This window comes from Neolamprologus multifasciatus, chromosome 18, assembly GCF_963576455.1.
Source record: "Neolamprologus multifasciatus chromosome 18, fNeoMul1.2, whole genome shotgun sequence".
In the NCBI taxonomy this organism is placed as follows: Eukaryota; Metazoa; Chordata; class Actinopteri; order Cichliformes; family Cichlidae; genus Neolamprologus; species Neolamprologus multifasciatus.
In genome coordinates this window covers 6,170,325-6,192,406 of record NC_140456.1, presented here as the reverse complement: position 1 = coordinate 6,192,406, position 22,082 = coordinate 6,170,325, and the positions used below count along the sequence as shown (strand labels likewise).

General features: G+C 38.5%; 1 protein-coding gene across 2 annotated transcripts in view; it reads left to right on the top strand.

The window, feature by feature from the left end:
- Nucleotides 1–22,082, top strand: part of LOC146497231 (vasoactive intestinal polypeptide receptor 2-like) — a 76,863-nt gene that overhangs the window by 49,125 nt on the left and 5,656 nt on the right. The window contains exons 5-13 of one of the 2 annotated variants that reach the window (XM_085139305.1): nucleotides 8,581–8,678; nucleotides 9,961–10,093; nucleotides 12,345–12,495; nucleotides 13,550–13,610; nucleotides 15,790–15,859; nucleotides 17,592–17,683; nucleotides 19,892–20,021; nucleotides 20,123–20,164; nucleotides 20,787–22,023. In XM_085139305.1, coding sequence (XP_084995431.1) covers nucleotides 8,581–8,678; nucleotides 9,961–10,093; nucleotides 12,345–12,495; nucleotides 13,550–13,610; nucleotides 15,790–15,859; nucleotides 17,592–17,683; nucleotides 19,892–20,021; nucleotides 20,123–20,164; nucleotides 20,787–20,942 — 933 coding nt within the window. In that variant the 3' untranslated portion in view covers nucleotides 20,943–22,023. Of the gene's footprint in view, nucleotides 1–8,580; nucleotides 8,679–9,960; nucleotides 10,094–12,344; nucleotides 12,496–13,549; nucleotides 13,611–15,789; nucleotides 15,860–17,591; nucleotides 17,684–19,891; nucleotides 20,022–20,122; nucleotides 20,165–20,786; nucleotides 22,024–22,082 lie in introns of those variants that run through there. The other variant, XM_085139304.1, reaches the window with a different exon arrangement.

The window sequence follows — 22,082 nt, the reverse complement described above, 5'->3', positions numbered from 1 at the left end:
ATCAAATTGATTGCACAACAGGAACATTTTAAGGTTTTAACTACATATTGAAATACAGTCACTGAAATGCTGATTAAACAATAGTTTTGCAGGACAGATGTCAAACAACTTCCTTCACAATTATGTTCAGCTTGGGTCGTCCTGACAGTCACCAAACTGGAGTTTTTGGTGTGTTGTGTGTGGCCTTTTTTGGCCTCTGCTGTGGTAATTGCTGCTCCCCTCTTCTTTCGCTCTTCTGTGGTTCAGTTTGGGTCACGACTCTGTGTATCCTCAATCGCCCATTGTGCTTGTGCAATTGTTCATCCATCTCTCTTTTCAGTTTTGGCTCTGCACGGCTTCTCGGTTCACACTCTTCCCTTGCTGTGGTTTTCTGTCTTTCTTGTCTTCAGTAGGGAGTAGAGAGGTACTCGGGAATAATACGGCACTGTTGTCGCATCAGCTGTTCATCTTCTTTTTGTCATTTTGCATATCAAAGAAAGAAATGGTTGCTCATATTTCCCCACAGTCTCCTTGTATCTTGCTGGAGTGTTTGAGCAGGTGTCTGAAAGGGTTACACTCACTTAAAAACACTTTGTTAGGTTGGGAATGTCTCATGGACAGAAGTCATACATTTTCTTTTGCAGCGTAATTAAACTGAGCTAAAATCAAAGACGTTTTATTTTATAAAGGAAGAGAAATGTTCCGTTTTATTTCTCACTGTTCACTGAAATTTGAAAAAGGGAAAAAGAATCCAGCGTTTTTCAGGCAGCTGCCAAAAAAGTGTCTTTAATGTAAACTGCAATATGTCTGTGAAGGCTCTGAGTCATCCAAGTCATTGTAGCCTAAGGAGCTTGGAAAGTCCAGATGCTTTCCTGTCCAAGCTCCTTAGTCTTTAATGTAAAGTATGCAGGAGAATTTTGAACATGGGAATAGTAATTAAAGTAGTTTACAGGTTTTACTACAGCTCACTGGGGAAAAAACAAACAGAAAGAAAAACATGGAAAGCAGCTAAATGACTGAAGAAAAAATAGAAATGCAAATGTTAATGAACTTAACTCTCTCAATTTTTACTGAGAAGTATCATCTGCTTTTGCCTGTTTTTTATTTGCATCTTTTCTAGTGGCTTATCGTAGCGTTTTTACACATAGTTAGTATTGTAATTTTAGAAATACAAGTTTAATGCTGATGAACTGATGAACTCTTCACCTGGATGTTTGGGCTTTGCTGTGTCCAAAGAAATAAATGAAAACTATTTAGATATTAATCTGTTTTACAAATTTGCATATAGTGACATACATATACATTTTTACTTACTAAACAGAAAGTCTGTGTGCACAGCCAGGGCTGTGTATCTGAGATGTCTTATTTAATATAGAGCCCAGAGTAGAAAAGAAATGTCTGTAACTGTTTAGTGTTCAGAGAAGTTTGAGGTTTGGGCTCATAAGGATTAGTCGCACATACACTGACATCAATATTTGAAACCTTGTCCAAGTTTATTTTGGGCAGCAGCCATTGAAACAGTGAGTAGATGACATAAAATGAGGAATAAGAAAATAAGGAATTACATAAGAGTTTCCTTTTTAAATAAGAATACACTAATTATAGAAATTGACATGAACACGTGTGTTAAAACAGGTAAGATAATCTACTTTTGAAGATGATCTTTCCACAGAAAACTCTATAATACAAGGTCATCCCACACTAGACAAGTAGTGCCCCGGCTGTCCTTGTGATTTTCACAAAGACTCAAGGTCAAACCATAACATTTTAAAAACCTTTCATTCAGCTGAGTCTATTTAAAATTTCATTAAAATATCAAGACCAAATAAAGGGGAAAAATATCTTTCTTTGTATGCTTTTCCAGACAGAGTAAAGGTTTTTGTTTATAGACTCCAAGTGTCGGTTTGATCCGATCTGTCTACGACATACTGGAGATACTGCAGAGAAATGCCATTTAAGCCAGATTACACGCTGAAGTGCATCGTGCATGGCTCGCTGTTGCTGCATTTTGGCAGCACCCGGGCAGCAATCCAGGTTTGAAACTCAGCGGGAAACAAGAATCAAGATTATTTCATGGTAATACAACCTGAGTCACTGTCACTATAGTTTCATGATTATAAAAACATCTAATTTTGCACTTGGCATCGGACCCCAGAGGCACTCACATACTTTTATTTGTATAAATCTACATTTCAATGACTTATTTTAAACTGAAGTCAGTGTTATTATGAAATGCAGAAGAAATGTTGAACAGTTTCCTTATGATTAGCAGATGCAGTGTTCAGAAAAACAAGCACTTTTTACTTTTATGAACAAGGATTTGAGTTATGTTACTGCAGCATGGCAAAGCAGCTGTGAGCTAAAAAGGGAAACTTTGTGTAACATATATTGTCCATTTTATTACACAGAGAAAAAAACATTCCATCCAACTTCTTGTGCCGGGTGTCACTGGAAAAAAAGAATTCCTAAGGGTGGGAACCCTGTGAAGAGGTACAGTTGTGGTTGAGGTAAAGAGGAGTGATGATAAATGGTTTGGGACACGTCTCCCGAACAGGACTGGACCTTCCCTTTCTGACTGAAGTCTGGCATCCTGGCTTCTCGTCAAACAAACACTCTTTGATGTTCTTGCTGAAAGAAGCCAGTGGAGGAAATTCAACCTACAGCATCTTTTTCTGAGGAAACAAGATAACAGTGCAAACAGAGAGAGAGAGATGAAAAGAGAGAGGCAGGGAGAGGGAGCCTGTGACGGGCCATGTATGGTCGGATTTCATTCGTTTTGTTTTCTTTTGTAATGCAACAGATACTAAAATCTTTCAAACAAGAATAAATGTTGCTCGCTTTTATCCTCCAGCACTAAGGGTATAATGGGGCTCGGGAAATCTACAAAACACGAAGGCCTTATTGCATCGCATCTGTGCTCAAACACAAAGACCCATATTTTATCCTCCAAAAAATCAGACCGCAAATGAACAGAACGTTAAAATTAGACTGTAAACAATAATTTTGTGCTTTGTGATCACGCAGGAGGAGAGAGAAAAGACACATTTCTGCATGAAACCCACCTGCTTCTTTGTAATCAGTTACATGTCCACAACAACACATTTTGTATCAATTTTCTGATATTGTTGTTTCATTATTTACTTTATAATTCTGTTAGAATTTTCTGGTGTTTTTCACGTTCTTTCCTGAAACACTAAACTTTGTTACACCTCCCACTTCTTGTGGGTTAAACTAATATCTAAGACATCACTTTTGTCAGTTCTGTACATTGCAAAATATTTGGTTACCATTTTTAGCCTCTTTCTTTATTTCTTTTGTTGTTTTTCATTGTTGTACAAATAATTCGTTGCAGGAATTTGTCCTCAGGTCTTTGCTTTTATGAAACTTTCACTAGGTTGAAGGAAAAAAAGGTCAAATCGCTTGTCACAGCTTTCTTTTTCTAAATTACAGAGTAAAAGGAATTTGACCCAGTTAATTAACGCTGACACATTACGAGCCATTTTGCAATCCATGCTGAAGGCAGGTCAGGAGGTTACAGAGAATACAGACCACATGTACTGCAGAGAATAAAATAACTGCCAAACAGCAGTGGGTGATAAACACACCACATAAAGTACAATAGAGTAGAAATAAAATACTTTCAGCTCCTTTCTTCTCTTTGTTCTTTACTCATGAAGTTTATTCAACAAATTATTCAAATTATCTTTTGCTTCATTGTTTATTTCCCTTGGTGCCGCCATGACGTTGATTTTTGCAGTGAAGTACAAACAGTCAAGTCCACTATAAGATGCAGTGAAATAAGTTCTGATGCTTAGTGCTGGTTAAAATGCTTCCAACTGAATGTCAGCAAAATTAGCATTAGCATATTAGGGATGACATGCTAGCTTACCAGAGGCAAAACCAGTACAGCACCCCCTGGTGGCTGGCAGCATTATAGATCAGAAATCCCTTCCTCCATGGTTGTGTTGCCTGCTGCTTTCTAGTTGACAGTCACTAGCGGACCAAACTCCCGTTGCCTTGGTAACTTTTTAAAGCATTGAAGCTGTCATATATCTGGGAACAGTAATCTTTGCTATCATTTGGTATTTTCCCACTCATTTTGGGTTGCCAACAGTGATTTCGTCCATTTTTGTAATTGTCTATTGTTTCACATCGCTGCTACCCACCTGCAGTTTTTCTGTTTTTAGCACTGAGGGGGAAATGTCTATTAATGTGTCGTCATTAAGTAACTGAGTCAAATTCCCCTTAAGCTGCAGTGACTCAGAAGAACAATAATAATAATAATAATAATAATAATAATAATAATAATAATAATAATAATAATAACTTTATTTATAAAGCACTTTCAAACAAAGTGCTGTACAGCTATTTGAAAATAAAGAGATAAATAAATAAAAGCGACACATAGCAATACAAGTTAAAAACACAATAACAAGTTAAAAACATAATAAAAATTTAAAAACGGTGAACAAGTAGGTCTTCAACTTAGCTTTAAAAACCTCCACAGAGCATGTCTGTCTAATAGCTTGAGGGAAGTTGTTCTACAAAAATGGGGCACAAAAAGAAAACCCACGATCTTCAATAGTCTTTTTTTCTGGCCTTTTAAAAGTTCTTAGAGCACAGGATGGAACATAAAGGTGCAAAAGATCAGGGAGGTATTAAGGCGCCAAAACATTTAAAGAATTGGAAGTGAGCAGCAGCACCTTAAAATCTGCTTGAACCTGACAAGGTAGCCAATGAAGGAATTTTAGTTCAGGGGTAATGTGCTTAAATTTTCCAGTTTTAGTTAAAATGCAAGCAGCTGCATTTTGCAACATCTGTAAACCTCTAAAACGCTTCTTTGGTAGCCCAGAAAGGAGAGCATTACAATAATCGATACGTGAAGACACACATGCATGGAGAAGAACCTCTGCAGTGTCGCTAGATAAAACTGATTTTGGCTGTGTTCCTTAAATGATAAAAGTCGGTCTTTGTTGTCTCTTTTACATGACACTCGAAGGACAGTAACCTGGCAAACCACACGCCTACGTTTTTAACCTTGTCCCTGCAATTTATGACATAGTCACCAATTTTCAAGATGAAATTTTGGGACAAGTATTGAAATTTTTGTGACCGGTGTCAATCAACTCTGTCTTATCAGTATTTAGAAGCAGGACGTTATTTGATAACCAGCCCCTAATTGCAGATAGACACGATTCTAATTTAGACACTTCACCTGACTCCTGACAAACAAAACAGATATTTGCACAGACTTTATATAAAAGATGAACGATGACATAATTGGCTTCTGGACTAAGCATTTTGAAGCTTTAGCGTTAGCATTTTTGGCATTAACGTGTTGATTTTCTTTTTATACTCAGATACATTTGGACAAGAAGATATGCATAAACTGTATGTGTACAGTGCACAGAGATACTGACTACGTTTTGCTACTAAACATGGAATAACAAATAACAATAACAACATGTTGAGGGGATGTAGCTACTTGATTCATATGGAAAACCTTTGTTTGTTTCATTCAGTTAAGATCTCGTGGTCCCGAGTACTTTATGTTGACATTTGGGGTTTTGTTAATATTTTGAGTCTTTGCTCTAGTCTTGACTTAACTGTTTTTCCCGTGACTATTTGTAGTGTTGCAGAGTTTCAGTTTTTTGACCCTGTTTTTTGCTGTATGTAATCAATAGAAGTATTATTAGCATTTCCCCCAGTGTTTCCTGCATGCGCTTTCTGTCTCGTCTTTCTGTTTCTGCAGGTTCGCCTGCCTCTGTTATTTAAAATTATTGTAATATTTAATTTAGAGTTTTAGCAAATTAAAACAGTGTAAAGGTCATGTATCTCCCAGTTTAGCTCAGTACACACAACCACAGTCATTGGGAACACTGCGGACTCGACAGTTGTCCAGATGTTGATCACTGCATCCCTCAATAAGGAGGCTAAACCAAAGAAGGTCCAGGCTGAATGGCTGGCTGTCCACAGAGAGCTGTTCACAGACAGGACTGCAAGTCACAGTCCTTGATTCTGGAGGAAGAGTGGTAAAGCAGTGGATAAGATATTTGGGCCCCGGACTTTAAACATTCCTAGTTGTCAGCTGGTGTTGATGGTGGCCGGGTCGCTGTATTTTCTCTGAAGTCAGCACATTCATCTACCGGGACATTTTAGGGCACGTCATGATTCCCTCTGCTTACAAGCTTTATGGAGATTATGGAGATTTCCTTTTCCTGCAGGGTGTAGTACCTGCATTCAGTTACCGCAACATAGTTTGTTGACTATAATATTACTGAACCCATGAAAAATCTATGGATTATTGTCAAGAGGAAAATAAGAAACACCTGACAAACATACAGAAAAGCTAAAAGCTACAATAAAAGCAAACAATACCTTCTTAGCTTTGACACAAGCTGATCACCTCCATGTGATGCCACACTAATATAGTAATGAATAAATAATGATAAAGGAGCCCAACCAACTACTGAATATATATGAATGTACTTTTCAGTATACTCAGTATTCTTCCTGAATAACTGGAAAAAACTGAATCTTTTAACCTTTTCCCATTTTTGATATGCAGGAAAAAGCGTTTTCTTTGTTAAATCATCTGTTCTTCAGCCTTGTCAGCTTTTCCAACTCGGCCCTTAACTTTTGCCAGTTTCCTTCTTCCTCAGTTTTTAAGGTTAGGTTAGTTTTCACCTCTGTTGGATTCATAGTTTTGTGCAAACCCTTTTGTTAGTTTTGTTGTTGAGTGTTTCAAGCCTTCGAGATTAGATTCTTCCTCCTGTGTATGATTATGGTCCTCACCACGTCTTTAGCTAAGGTTAGGGTACGGGATCAAACTGTGCACCAGCTCATGTGAGCTGATGACAAGTGCAGATTCTAAAAATCACAGAGTCTAAATTAGTTTTCAGTTTTAAATTTTGGTGCCTTTTTTCCTGACACGGAGAACAACTTAGCTGTGAATTGAAACACCTGTCCTCCATTGTGTTCATATATTTTGGCAACTGTTGTGTGACCGCAGCTTCCTCCTGTTCACTTGTTATTCGTGACCCGCTTTGGGTCACGAATGGTGCAGCTGAATTGCCCATTGTGTTGTCCTGCCTCTCTCACTCTGTCTCTACACACCCCACACCCCCTTTTGTCACTAACGAAGAGACACAAATCTTCCTCAGAGCAAATTTGATATCATCAGAGCTACAGTTTTTAATAAAGTTGAAATAATAATAAAAGCAGTCAGCATTAGATTAAGTTTGAATTAAATTTAATAGAATTATTGTTTCTGTAATACGATATATTATCTTAACTCTTATCTTGTCTAAGGTTTCTCTAAAACAGAACAGAAATAATGCTACACAAATAAGTACAACACATGTGAAGCAGTGCACTTTAAGTACGATGCATGCAAATATCAGGAATGGTAACATTGATATGGTAAATCAATCATTGAGCTAGTTTGGAATTTCCCAGGAATAAAGCACATCTCATCTTATCTTCAAATTAAACACACTTAGTCAGTACAGTAAGCCAAATTTCAAAACACTGATTTGTTTAAAGCTCTTTTGTCATTGTTTATTCAGCCACATACTGTGTATGTTTCTGTCCAGAATTTCTGTTAAATCAAAGTGATTTATTGTGATTACACTTGCCTGCAGTTTGACAGCTGTTGATGCAGGATTGCCAACTCTCACATTTTTGGTGTGAGACACCGAGTGTTAGGTTCTGTCTCACGCTGCCCAAACAAATCTCCCTTTGAATAGAGTCATTTCATCTAAAACTGGAAAACGTTCCCATCTGACCCTCGAGAATTATGTGATTATTTTTCTGTTGCTTTAGTATTTGTAATAAAAAACATGGAAATGTTACTTACATAAAAGACCTCAAACTACATAAAAGTGCATTGGAAATCATCAGTTATTTTTGATTTTTCATAATTCAGCAACACAACGGATAGTTATATTTAAGTTCTATAAAAAATTGCATGAAATAAGATTTCATGGCTGAGCACCTGATTCCAAGCCTTACATCATCTGGCATTATGCTAAGCCACGCACTTTAGAGCAGTGGAGAATGGAGCGACAATCATGCTTCTCCATTTGACAGTCCAAAGATGAGTCTGGGTTTGGTGGATGCAAAACTTGTCTGACCGCACTTGTTTCAAGTGTAAAGTTTGGTGGATGGGGGCTTGTTTTTTGGGAGTTCATGCTCCCAACTTTGTGGGAACAGATTGGAGATGGCTCATTTCTGTTCCAACATGACTGTGCCCCAGTGCAAAAAGGTCCATAAAGCTGTGGATGAGCATGACTGGCTTGACCTCAACCCCGAGACTGCGAGCCATCCAGTAAACACACTCCTAACCCCTTTGGAAAAGCTTCCCAGAAGAGTTGAAACTGTTATAGCAGCAAAGGGTGGGCTGATATATTAAACCTTGCAGATTAAGAGTGGAATGTCACTCGAGTTCATGCACATGAAGGCAGACGAGCAAATACTTTTGGCAATGTAATATGCTTCACAATCTTCACCTCAATTTGAGGCCCAGTTTAGTGATATGTTAAGGATGATGTACATGCATTAATAATTTAACAAAAGCTCTTTTTTCCCCTTTGTCTGCAGCTGGTCTTCTACGTGGTCGTGCAGACGTTGTACACTCTGGGTCACAGTCTGTCTTTAATTGCCCTCACTACAGGGTGCGCTATCCTCTGCCTATTCAGGTAAGACTGAACACTAAAATATTATTAAATCAGAACATGAAGATAAAAAAAAAAAAGCAACAGAAAGTGAACGTGAAATTAATTCCAGTATTCCTGGAAAGCCGGTCAGTTTAATATGATAATTTAATTTGATTTTAAGTGAACAAGTGCAGCTTTATGGCTATTTGTTCACATATTTGTATGTGTGGACACATATTTGCAAAACAAAACAAAAACAGAACTGTGAGGACCAGAGATGGGCAGTAACGCGTAATCCGATTACTTTTTTCAAGTAACGAGTAAAGTAAGGGATTACTATTGCAAAAATGGTAATTAGATTACCGTTACGTTCCCGTAGGAACGCTGCGTTACTGCGTCTTTGACTTTATATATTTTCTGCTGTGTTTTACTTGCATCTATTTGAAAGAGTGAGTGTAAACACACACAAAAAAAGTTAAAAGATTAAAACTAATAAAACAAGTTTTAAAAAGGGACTTTTCCATTTGATTACATTTTGTATGATGGATTATGCAGAAAAAGTAAAAAAGTAAGTAATTACTTTTGAAAATAAGTAATCAGTAAAGTAACGGGATTACTTTTTTGGGGAAGTAACCAGTAATTAGTTACTGATTACTTTTTTCAAGTAACTTGACCAACACTAGTGAGGACATTTCTTGCATGTTAGCTATTATTTTAACTTAATATTAGATTCAAGTTTAGAGAAGGTTAAATTCACCTCAAAAAGCCGCTGACTTTGGCTCTAAAGTATTGTGAAGTTTATCAGTTTATGGAAAATCACATATATAAAACTGTACATATTTGGTATAAATGTGTAATTTCTATAAAAAAAAGTTACAAAGAATACTTAATAAAATGTATTCACATACAGGGATAGATTGATTTCAACACATGAAAAAAATCTAAGACAGTCACATTGTCCAAGCCAATCAAGAAGATAAGGAATCATTCTCTTGGTGTGACGTATAATCACATGTGCTCGTGTGTGATTGGCTTGTACATTTTTGGATCTCAATGAATTGCTTTCAAATGAAACCGTGCAACTGTTTGGAAAGAGCCGTTTGCGTGTGGATTCTTTCTGTGACGAGTGGCTTCATAATACAATGAATGAAAGGGTCAAACAAAAGCAAATGAGATAATTGTGTGAACCAGTGCAGTTTGTCCCAAGCTAGCATAATGCTGTTTGTTATTAATGGTTTCAGCATCTTCAGGTTCTAACTGTAGCATCTTTATTTAACATTTACTGCACTGTGCTACATTTCTTTCATTACCAACATGTGTGCAGGAAGCTCCACTGCACCAGAAACTACATCCACCTCAATCTCTTCTTCTCCTTCATTCTGAGAGCCGTGGCGGTGTTGGTGAAAGACGACATCCTCTTCAACCGAAACTCGCACTGCTCAAACCAGCCATCACTGGTGAGGTCACCACCTCTGTCCTCAGCGAGCAGAGTCATATCCCGAGGGAGGCCAACAATGCAGCACAGAGTACAGAAAGCCACACACTCATGTGTTAACAGCAGAACTGTCACAATGGGAAAAATGTTTCAGCGTAAAGCCTGACAAAGTTTAAAGCATGAAATAATAAATGGGAATAAGGTCTGCATGCTTCAGATATGAAATTAACAACTGTCAAACGTTCTGCTGTGACAGTTTGTTCTTCAGATTCAAGTAATAATTTTCTGAAGGTGGCTCTGCAGAATTTCCTGGCAGTTAGCCCATTCATGTGTTCGGTGAGACAACAGCCAGTCACGCATGCTCCCTATCTGCTTTGCTGAGAGGGCCAGTAGCCTGCGTGCTTTCTGGTCCTAAAACTGTGGAAGCCTGCAGAACATCAAGGAAGAAGTGTGGACAAGAAGAAAAAAAACATTACTGCATGCACCACTGAGCAGCTTTCATTAAAAGGCATGAGGAGTTAGGTTGTAATCTGGTACCCAGTCCTCCTAATACACCCGGGATATACAGTGAGCCACGCAAACATGGGAGCAAATCCAAAAGCCTGAAAATCCTTAAAGCTTCCGTGGGGCAAACTGTGCACCATCTTCACTGCGTAATAGACACTTTTGTGAGTGAGTGAGCAAGAGTATGTGAAACTGTGCCCTAGTGTTACACTGTTGTTTTTACAAGTTACCCAGCACTGATGTGTATAGAAAAGCCTGCATTGCCGCCCAGTTTCATTGCAAAAGCATTGATAATACAATTTTGTCAAAGCTACAGGTGTCTCACAGATACTCGGTATCCCTGGCATTGGTGCTCTGGTGTATACAATTATGGTTATAGTCAGAGTGCTCTAACCTTGCATCCATGTGCTCCTTGGATAGTAGGATTTCCCATTTTGGAATGAGATTCTTCCGACTTTGCGTTAGTACACTTTAAAAAATTAGAACATGAAAATAACTTGGACATTACAAAGACAAGGATATTGTATTTTACCAGGTGCTTTGCCTGATTTATTAGAATTACTATAAACTAGATCATTCTATTTGGATAGCATTTAACTGTTATGACCTAAACCCATATTACAATGCACAGTCAACATTTGAATAGATTTGTGGCACTGATCTAATTTTTCATGCAATCAACCAAATATTTATCTGCAATGTTTTAGTGTGACATCAGTAACTCTGCAACTTTTTTGCTATTGCCTATTTTCCATGTTCCTTTTCCCACTTGAGTGATGTTAATGTCAATTTTCCCAGGCTGACATGACCAACTCCAATTTTAGACCTACTCCCAGTATGTTTACTGCAGGTCTTTCATTCTGCAGGGCTGATGTTGCACAAGGGGTGTTTTTCTCCAAACATTATGCAAAGGAGTATGCCTTACTGATTTTTCTGTCTGGCAAACTTGGCACTTAAACTGCCACCTCCGAACCTTCTATGGCGATGCAGACTTTCTCTGCCTCTAGATGAAGTCTGTTATCGCTAATCTTTCTGTCAATGCAAAAAGCACCAAATGCATCTGACAGGATAACAACAGTCATACTCTTGGATTAGAACACGATGGATATTTCACCGATCTGCACCATTACCCTTTGCGTCATTTCAATACGTTATAAATCCCGACTTAGGAAGATCGCAGCTTGTTCAGAGCAGTGTGACGGGCAAAAGATAAAGGACAAAATTTGCAACCTGTTTCTGTTATTCATGTATGTATGTATGTATGCTCACTGATGCGCTTTACACAGACTGATAAACACACTAGCTTTAAAACAGAAACACCACAAAAGTATCATCCAGTTATACCTTCATGAAGGCGGGTTTTAGTTCATGACTGTTGTATTAGTTTCAGCTAATAAACTGACAGCAGAAAGCTGACATCTGATACTCTCCTTGCCTCAGTAGCTGCCTGACTCTTCCCTCATGACGTTCCTCCTCCACTCACCCTCATTGTCAGGGCACTCTGACCTTTATGCACTCATCTGCTTGGTGCTTGTGATGTCATAATCTGCTCTGGGTGAACTCTCTGACAGATTCAGTGGAAAAATGGAAATGTATACCCACATATCAGAATACTAAGTATAAATACATGATTATCCTACACTGTGCTCATGGTTACAATTAACCGCATACAGTCAGCGATACAATGTACAGTCAAGGCTGATATTATCTAGTTTAAGTAGACACAAAGCCTATTTAACATCTTTGTACTCTTTCTGTGTTCTCTTTAGGTGGGATGTAAAGCCAGCCTGGTGTTTTTCCAGTATTTTATTATGGCCAACTTCTTCTGGCTGCTGGTGGAGGGTTTGTACCTCCACACTCTGCTGGTTGTCATTTTCTCGGAAAATCGACACTTTATTGTCTACATGTTCATCGGCTGGGGTAGGTACATTTTCTTATTCCTTATTTGATTTTGAGTCGAATGGCCACGTGGGAGCTTTCACTCTGTTATAGCTGCAGGTTTAGCAGCTTATTTATGATTTTGATTAGATATCAGAGCTCTTATTACTTTAGGCAGCTATTTAAGCAAATAAGCCAAATGTTTTTTTCCTCAAATTCAACAATACCGTGCTACATTTGTTATCCTACGGCATCAAACTTGATATAATGCTTGACTGAAAAGTTACCAGTTCACCAAATGGCCCAAGGTAAAGGAAAATGAGAAACTTCATATGTGCTCAAAGTGGTTTGGCTTCAGTTAAACAAGGATACAGACTGATTGGCAAACCACCAACAACCTCTGGTCGCTATAGCTATGGTGGTCCTATAGGGAAAAAGTACAAAGTAAAAGCTGTGCCTTAATGCTGAAGCTAACTGCGGCGGGGCGTGGTCTGCAGTGCTGCTGCTACTCGATGGTAATGGAAAGCCAGCCAATCCGAGTCGAGTCATGGCGAGGCGATCCTATTAGGTACTAATGGAAAAGAGACCTTAGTGAAGTTGCATAATAACTGAACTGAGCCTTTTTGCTGCTGCCTTCTTGGTATTTTCAAACCAGATGTTAGATGAGATTAGGTCTGACTGAGAAACTGTCTGCTCATATGGTATTATGGACAATGCTTGACATCATAAACTGAGAAGAAAGGAGAGATTTTCTCATAGACTTCTGTGTAAAGACATCTTTTCCCAAACAGAGGATTTCCCCCCTGCTGGTTGTTAGTTTCCAGAAGCAATGTTCATCTTTTATTTCCATTTTTCCTCCTCTGAAAGACAGTAAAACACCGTCTAGTTTTGAGCTTGAGATTCAATTTATCAACAAACAATTAAAAGCCTTAATATACACTGAAGCAATCTGTTTAGAGTCTTAATACATGTAACTCACATTACTTTACTCAGAAAGATTAAATCGTAATGGATATTCCCGACTACTAGCAATAAAAAAAATAATACATGCAAACAGGATGTGATAATATTTTCTATACTTCATGGTTGTTGACAGGAATCCCCACAGTGTTTGTGTCTGCGTGGGTGATAACGAGGATTTATCTGGAAGACACGGGGTAAGTGTAACAATCAGAGAGTGAGTTATCACCATAGAAACGCGGTCCAAGTTTGTTATTTATGAACTATATAAAGTCTGTTAAACATACATGGATTATGTTTTACTAAATAGATTTACATTCTGACTGAATGTCTGTCTGCAATTTGTTTTGCTTCAAGTTGACATGTGTCCATGTGTCATGCTCTCTCTGGACCTGTTTATTATATTCTCCTTTAAAGGTTGACAGAAGTTAGGCAGCTCCAGTTACATTAAAGAGAGGCATGCATTGGTATTCAACAGCCACTGCCTCTGTTATTTCGTTAGGGCCTCTTATTGATTAGACTGTTATTCATTATCATGCAGGAATGGGGCCCAGTTTTTTAATTAATAAGAGAAATATCTCACATGTCAAAGTGTGCTTTATTGGATAATTTAGCTGACAGGATTAGCTTTGAGATGTCATCACAGGAACCTGGTGGCGTTTGGCTTTTGTTGCACATTATTGCAGCTGGCACTGCAGCTCATTATCTTTGAGTCATGCCGTGTAGGCGTACTATAAAAACAAGCGTCTGAAACAACTCTATAACAATTACTGAGACAGGGTCTGATAGCAAAGGACAGTAAGGACATCACTCCAGAGTGTGAGGAGAATGATAATGAAGTTTATTAAGTTTTAAGTTCATTACCAAAGCCAATAAGAAGACTGAGACTAAGTCACAACAGTGAGTCATTTAGTTTCCTTGACTTTTATTTGATTGAACCATACCATCCGAATAACCAGAAAGCTTAAATATTTAGTTGTTAGGACATCTGTCATATTTAAATGTGTCATTTTACCCTCAAAGACACGCTGACCTTAAGAGAGTGAAGAGTTTGACCCAAGTGAACAAAATGGTGTTGGTCATAAGAACCATAAGAACATATACATTTTGTAAAAATACTCAATATTTATGGCATGCAATGGAGTCCATTGTGAAGATTTTTAATGGTCTGATTATTGGAGTGTTAACATTAATAATAAAATGATAAAGATGGAAAGAAACTGTACATGCAGTATTGGTCCTGATGGACCGCAGCCTCCTGCCAGAGGATGTGATTCAAGGGAGGAGGAGTTGGAGTATCCCAGCACTGACTTCAGAGTTTAGGTTTCCTCAGCCGCTGCAGGAGGTGCATCCTCTGCTGTGGTTTTGTAATGAGGGAGCTGATGTTTTGCCTCAACTTTGAAGTCTTCATCTCCCAAGACCTACAGTATCCACCAGGCAGTCATGCAGGCTTATGTTGGGCATGGGATCCTCCTGAAGTCCCCAAAAATTCCCACTCATTTAATAGCACAGAGCTCCTGGCTGTTGTCTCTGAATTGGTCATAAGGTTGTCAGTGCACCCTCACACATATCCTTGAGATGAGTTTGATGAGGGTGGTGTCTATTGTGAACTTCGGGAGTTTGACAGACTGGTGACTGGAGTTGCAGCGGTTGGTATGCAAGGAGGAGAGTGTACACAGCCTTGGGGAGATCTGTTGCTAAAGATCTGAGAGTCTGATAGGAATTAAAGTCTACAGAAATAACCAGACATAAGTTACTGGAGGTCCATGTGCTGGAGGATGAAGTGCAGTGCCATGTTAACAGCATTGCCTAATTGGGGTACGGTTGTGGCGGTGATAGTGGGGATTTGAGACAGGTCTGTAGTCATTCAGGCTTGTGATCTATCTAAAAGAACTTTGAGATTTCAAACTTGTACCCTTTTACTTTGGTGAAATCAAAAGAGATTGATTGGCACATTGGGGGCTCAGTTATAATATTGACACTGTCACTATAAACTGGAATGTTTATTAGCTGATCTACGCCCCACGTAAAGGTTTGGACTTTAAGTGAAGGTCACAGGATTGCCTGCAGCAGAAATGAGCTTCATTAGTAGAGATCAAACATAGAGTTAGAATTATGCTTTCTCACTTCAGAAAAGGAGTCAGTAAGATGGGGTCTATTACCATCTGGCTTCCTCCAAATTTGTAGAAAAATTACTAGTGCTCAAGTTAAGCAGTGAAGACCATGTTCTTTCCATCTTATGGTACTTTTAGCAGTGATTCAACTACATTTATTGGTCCACCAGCACTTCCTCTGTTTTTAAAATGCCAATTTTTTATTACTGTTATATATAATCTTTACATAACTATTACATTCATATTTTTGTGTGACCTTCAGGTGCTGGGAAACAAATGACCAACCCATACCCAACTGGGTGATCAACGGACCAATTGGATTCTCCATTATGGTAAGCCATTGCTTTCATTTTTACCTGCAGATTTTGCGTATTGATTAAAAAAGCATTCAGTTGCCTAAAATGAAAAACTGGTTGATTATAAAAACAAATACTGAAAACATAAAGTGGAAAATAAATAAGTCTGTCATGTGAAAGAATATCTGTCTTTGACCTTATTCACATTTTTTTAATCTGGTTTTCGACTATGATACAAAACCCTTTAGAAACCTATGGCAATGTTTCAGATCTCACTAGTACGATTTTCTAAATTCCCATTGACACATCCATATATTTTTCAAATTATTCCATAACATTCTACAGAAATGATCTGTATTTAAAGTACATAGTCTTTTAAAATTGGTCCTTTTCCAATTTCAGCTGCACGTGAATAAAAATAAAATGTATCAAGAAGACAGTGAACAGCATTACAGGATGATATTACAGTCGTTTCTCCCGGTATATTTCACTAAAGTGTTAGGGTTTGTGAGCCTTTTGATTTTAAGACCTTTTAAAACCTGAAAGAAAGTCTTAAATAAATTCATACTCATGACCAAGCGTTCTGTGTAATGTCCAAAAACAGCAGTGTGTTGTGTTATTACCTCATGTCTCAAGGTGTTAACTTCATAGGAAGTCCCACTGAGAGCATTGCTGCTGCCCTGCTGAGTGACAGCCCACCATAATCTCTTTCATCCTTTAAAGGCATACATGGATATAATGTGGCCCGAGGGACAGAGGTGGCTCACAGACCATTTTATCCACTCTACAACATCCTAAAGGATAATAAATCAGCTTCCCTTCCTTAAATTTTTTTTTAAATCAGTATATCTCAGGCAACAGTGACCTACAGCATGCAGTGCTTTGTATCAGCCAACTGCGAAGATATAGCCTAACTTAAATGTTCATATATATTCATAATATTTTAACTGTGACCAGTACCCATGTTATATGGTTGTAGGGTGCAGGGCAATTTCTGAGTACTGCACAGTCAATTTTCTGGGACGTCCACCCCTGAGGCGTATTGTTAACACACAAATACACCAGACCAACAAAGTAGCAAAACGTCTGTTTTTATAGATGTGGTCAGACCAGCTGGCAGATATTTACTTTCTTAATTTCTGCACAGAGTCTTGTGAAAATATTTTCTTTCCTCAGGACTATATTTTGTCAGAGGAAAATGTTTGCCTGCCAAAATGTCTGTGTTTGGACTACAGCACCATAGGATCCCATTCATTCTGGATTGTTTCGCCTAAGGAACCAGAGGTCCAGAGAATGGGAGCTCTAGATTATATTAAAAGTTCTCTGATGATCGCCTTTTAGCTAGCAGGAAAAACACAACACTAAACATTAGAATGATGGCATTATGCAGCGATAGAGATATTTTGCTAATTTTTGCAAAATTATTTCCGTTTGTAATGTTTAAAAAAGATCTGAAACAACAGAAAATAACTGTAACAGAAAACAAGTTCAGTCTGGTTTTTTTTTACGTATTTAAGGACGAACTTTATACATTTGCCTAACAAGCAAAAAAAAAATCTCTGTTCAATGATGAGACACAAATCCCTCATTTTTTAAAAAAAAGAATAAAGTAGGCTGCTTTTTTATTTAGAACAAGGCCTTCCTGTTTTAAATTAGGTTTATATCATGACCTCCTATTTATTGGATTTGGTGGGTGGCAAAGTATCGAACACAGCAAAATAAAAATCACCCCTTATGGATTATAAGTTATTTTTTCCCTCCCCCCAAGGTAAACTTCATTCAGTTCATCTGCATCATTCGGATCTTGGTTCAGAAGCTGAGGTGTCCTGACGTGGGCGGCAATGACCAATCACAGTACAGGTAGGATTCGATTTGATGCTCCTTTGTGCTCATGCTCGCATGAGCACAAAGGAAAGCGCACCTCTGCCTTCCTGGATCCTCGTTTTGTTATATTTTCATTTTTCCCAACATGCACTTGAAGCCAAGTTAACAAAAGGTGACAGGTTGTGTCAACTGTTGTGTCATCAAGTAAATGACACCTGCTCAGTCAGTAAAAGCTGCTGTGGATAAAAGAGTCAGCTAAATGCTTCAAAGTATAAAACATGATCATCTGAGACACCAAGAACATTTTTTATCCTCTAGTATTGCTGACTGAGATAAGAGTGACGCTAACGCTCATTCGACAAGACAGCGTTTCATGATGCTGCTTTTATGAAACGAGGGGGAACCTTTGTTCCTTTATGGAGCCACATTTTCTCTGCAGTTTAGTGTCTGTTTAAGGCTTTGCTTTGTTTAATCTTCAGGCAGTTTTCCTCTCCGGTGAAATCTTACTCGTGCTGAGCTGTCAGGTATTCTTCATGTCCACAGGGATCCACGATTTAGTGGCGAGAGGTGGTGGGTAAGCCCAATTTGTTTCACTGCAGGATCTCTTGTTGGTGTAGGTGAAGATGTTGGTGTAGGTGAAGACTGAACTGACACTTGACAGCTTGGGAGTGATGCAGGAAAAGAGGATTTTTACCGTTTTCTCTGGGAGTGTGCTGCATGAGCAATTTGATTGTCCGCTTGTATCCCAATGCCACGCGGAAAAGTGCGACTGTTCTTACTTACTTTTTGAGATTTCCACTGTTGAAAGGCTTTGCCCAACAATGTCAATTTATTTTTATATGGGGTTTTCTATGAACTCATAATCACAGTGTGAAAGAGACAAATAGGAATTGTATCAAAGAAAGTTCCTTAAATGAGCCAAACTGATGCCAGACAGCCAACAAAGTGTAGTGAACAGATCCTTGATCTATGTGGAGCAGCAGTGCTGAAGATGTCAACACAAAAGAAGGTTGATGGCAAAGTTTTAAGAATTTATTAAAGTCCTACAAAAATGTAACAAGTCAAAAAAGAGGAATGTGCATACAATAAATACACAAAGAAATAGAATAACATATATTATAAATAAAATATTAAATTAAGACAAATTAGCAGAGGACTTTCAAGCATGTCCAGCCAGGAGGAGACCCTGGAGCAGAAGTAAAATGGCCTGTATTTATATAGCGCTTTACTAGTCCCTAAGGACCCCAAAGCGCTTTACATATCCAGTCATCCACCCATTCACACACTGGTGATCGGAAGCTACATTGTAGCCACAGCCACCCTGGGGCGCACTGACAGAGGCGAGGCTGCCGGACACTGGCGCCACCGGGCCCTCTGACCACCACCAGTAGGCAACGGGTGACCTTGGTCTTGCCCAAGGACACAACGACCGAGACTGTCCAAGCCGGGGCTCGAACCGGCAACCTTCCGATTACAAGGCGAACTCCCAACTCTTGAGCCACGATTGTTGGGCAAAGTGGGAAACACTACAACTGACTGGCTTAATTGGCTTGGGAATACTTTGGTATCACCTTGGAAATAAATTCATACTCATGAGCAAGCGTGGTGTTAGAGCACAGATGGATGGGTGCATTTAGTAGTCTGATTGCAGTGGGATGTAAAGAGTTTTTTGGAAAGATTACTTCTGATATCAGATTTGTTGATGGTGTGAGCCTCCCAGCAGAACCCTGGACAGCAGATGCAGCGAGTTATCTCAATTCAAGAGAACAGTTCGAGCTCAGTTTTAAAAAAGTCAGACAGGCTTCTTTGTTTATGTCCACATAAATCTGTGACTTTCCTCCATTGGAGCTTTGAACTGAAGACACTTCAGTGAGAAATGAAACGTCTTCAAGCAACTTAAATAAGTCCAGACGCTTTTCTTACCAAGCTCCTTAGATCTTTCCACTGTTTCACTGTCTCACATTGCCATTGGGTGTATTTTTACGTTTAACACTGAGACAGCAGAAAGAGTGAATGCAGAGGCTTGTTTTTACAGGCTGCAAGGCCCAGGTGAGCAGAGTATGGCGAAGTATGTTTGGACCACCTACAAAAGAATCCGTGTCAGACGAATTAGGCACACTAGTCATCCATGTTTAACTGATTTATTGCATCGGTCTTGTAATGAACAATTAAAAGAAACACTGCACCATATCTTATTCTTAAATTGTATCATAAAATAATTGTATATGACTGTTTCTCTCTCAGGAGGCTGGCCAAATCCACACTCCTGCTGATTCCTTTGTTTGGCATCCACTATGTGGTCTTCGTGACTCTCAGTGAATCCATCGCAGAAGATTATAAAATATTTTTTGACCTTGCCCTTGGATCTTTTCAGGTGCTGAACAAGTGTCTTTCACCTTATTGATCCTTTAAAGCAGCGATTCTGAAACTTTTCTGAAAAAACTTTACTTCATTAAGTGTTTTTTTTTTTTTTAGGGTCTGGTCGTGGCCATTCTCTACTGTTTCCTGAACAGTGAGGTAAGTTATCAGGTGAACTGATAAAATACAAAGTATGGATTTAGTCATTTTAATGAGCAGTCAAATTGATTAAACAGTAAAACATTTGAATGAAAGTAATTTCTGGGAGGCAAAATAGAAAAGCTCTTAAAATCTCTCCATGAATGTTTTTATACTCAACTGATAGTGTGCCTGTTTAGCTTAATTTTGTCAATCTTTCATAGAAACATTTAATAAATTAAATTTGTTGGAGCTAAAATGTTTTCCAACATTTCAGTGTTTTCCTTATATTAGTTTATTAAAAAGTGTTTAAAATTAAAATCTGCAAAGTGTTGATTGCTGAGTGTCCTCCTTCTATCTGCCAGTCAGACTCCATTCATTAGTAAACTTAGCTACACTGTGTCAGCTGAATTTGTCACACATTTTGACTTTATGTAAAATCATTGGATGTATCATGATGTGTTCCATTACATTATCATAAATACTGGTGAGTGGTGAATTTGACAGATGGAGGAAGTTCTGCTCAATCAGTTAGAAGCTGCCTGGGATCCCAAATAATTACTGTGCATGTAACTGATATGTGTGATTAATATTTGGAATGAGGTAGTGATTGAACTGTAGCAAAGTTTTATGTTCTCCATAGATACTCATGGAGAATATGAAGAAAAACAAAGATGAATCGCAGATATCAAAAAAGAGGAAAGTATTTATAGATTTAAGATGCCACTCAGGCAATTTGATCAACTGGATACAAAATAACAAGGAAGCATCTTTTCCTAAAGTGGAAGGTGCTCATTGATGCAAATGCTGAGAAAGATTTTCTGAATTTGGTCTCACAGCATTCTTCTTGCCACCATTCTGCAGCCCCGAGCTCCAACAGAAATTGGGGAATGAGAAACTGAATTTTCCACCAACTAAGCAGGCTGATTTATCCTGGTTTATAAGATGATCATACAGATAATCAGACATAATCATACCAAATGTTGCTGGACCAAATGGATCAAATCATGATAATGTGATGCAAAAGAATGCAAATCAATTGAAAAATATTTAAATCTAGATATATTTTTACTCACTTTCATCATGACATGATAAAATTCATCATCACTTCAATCAGAATCAGAATCCGAGTCATGTTTATTGGCCAAGTATATGTGCAGACACATATCCGGTAGATGGTGGCTCTCAAGCACAGCAATGTAAATCACACACACACACAAATACATAAAGGCTGTGTCTCTCATTTTTTAGTATCCCCCACAAGTAGCAGATGAGATGCACCTATTAGGTTAGGGCTGTGTGCAGACAGGAATAGGACCCAAGGTGCAGACACTCGGAGGCAACACTTGAACTCAAAAGAGCTTTAATGTTAAACTCAAATATAACATAACTGGAAATAACAAAATAAACTTACACCGGAAGACTGACAGAACACACAGCTAGATAAACGGTAGATCGCGACACGGACACAGAGAAACACAGGGCTTAAATGAGCAATCAGGGAATGGGTAACAGGAGGGAAACACAGCTGGGGCAAATCAGGCCTAACGAGACAAGGGGAAGCGAAACCGGATACATTAACATCAGACAAAGACCTTCAAAATAAAACAGGAAACATGACACAGACTGAACTAAAGACACAGACTAACACGCTCGCACTGCAACAGAGGGAACAGAGACGTGGGACCAGGGCAGACACAGACACTGACTGGACACGGGGATATAGCAAACAGGGGAGACAGCAACTAAGGATTACACAGAGACAAACCATAAGACATGACTCTAACGAAGAAACCAAAGAATAGAAAAGATAAATAATACAATAAACTCAAAACCCTGGGTCAACGACCCAGGCATCCTAACAGCATCTGCAATCCTAATTGGATCAAGTTTTTTTAGCTATATTGGTGTTTAGTTGATCCAAATGATTACATTTTTT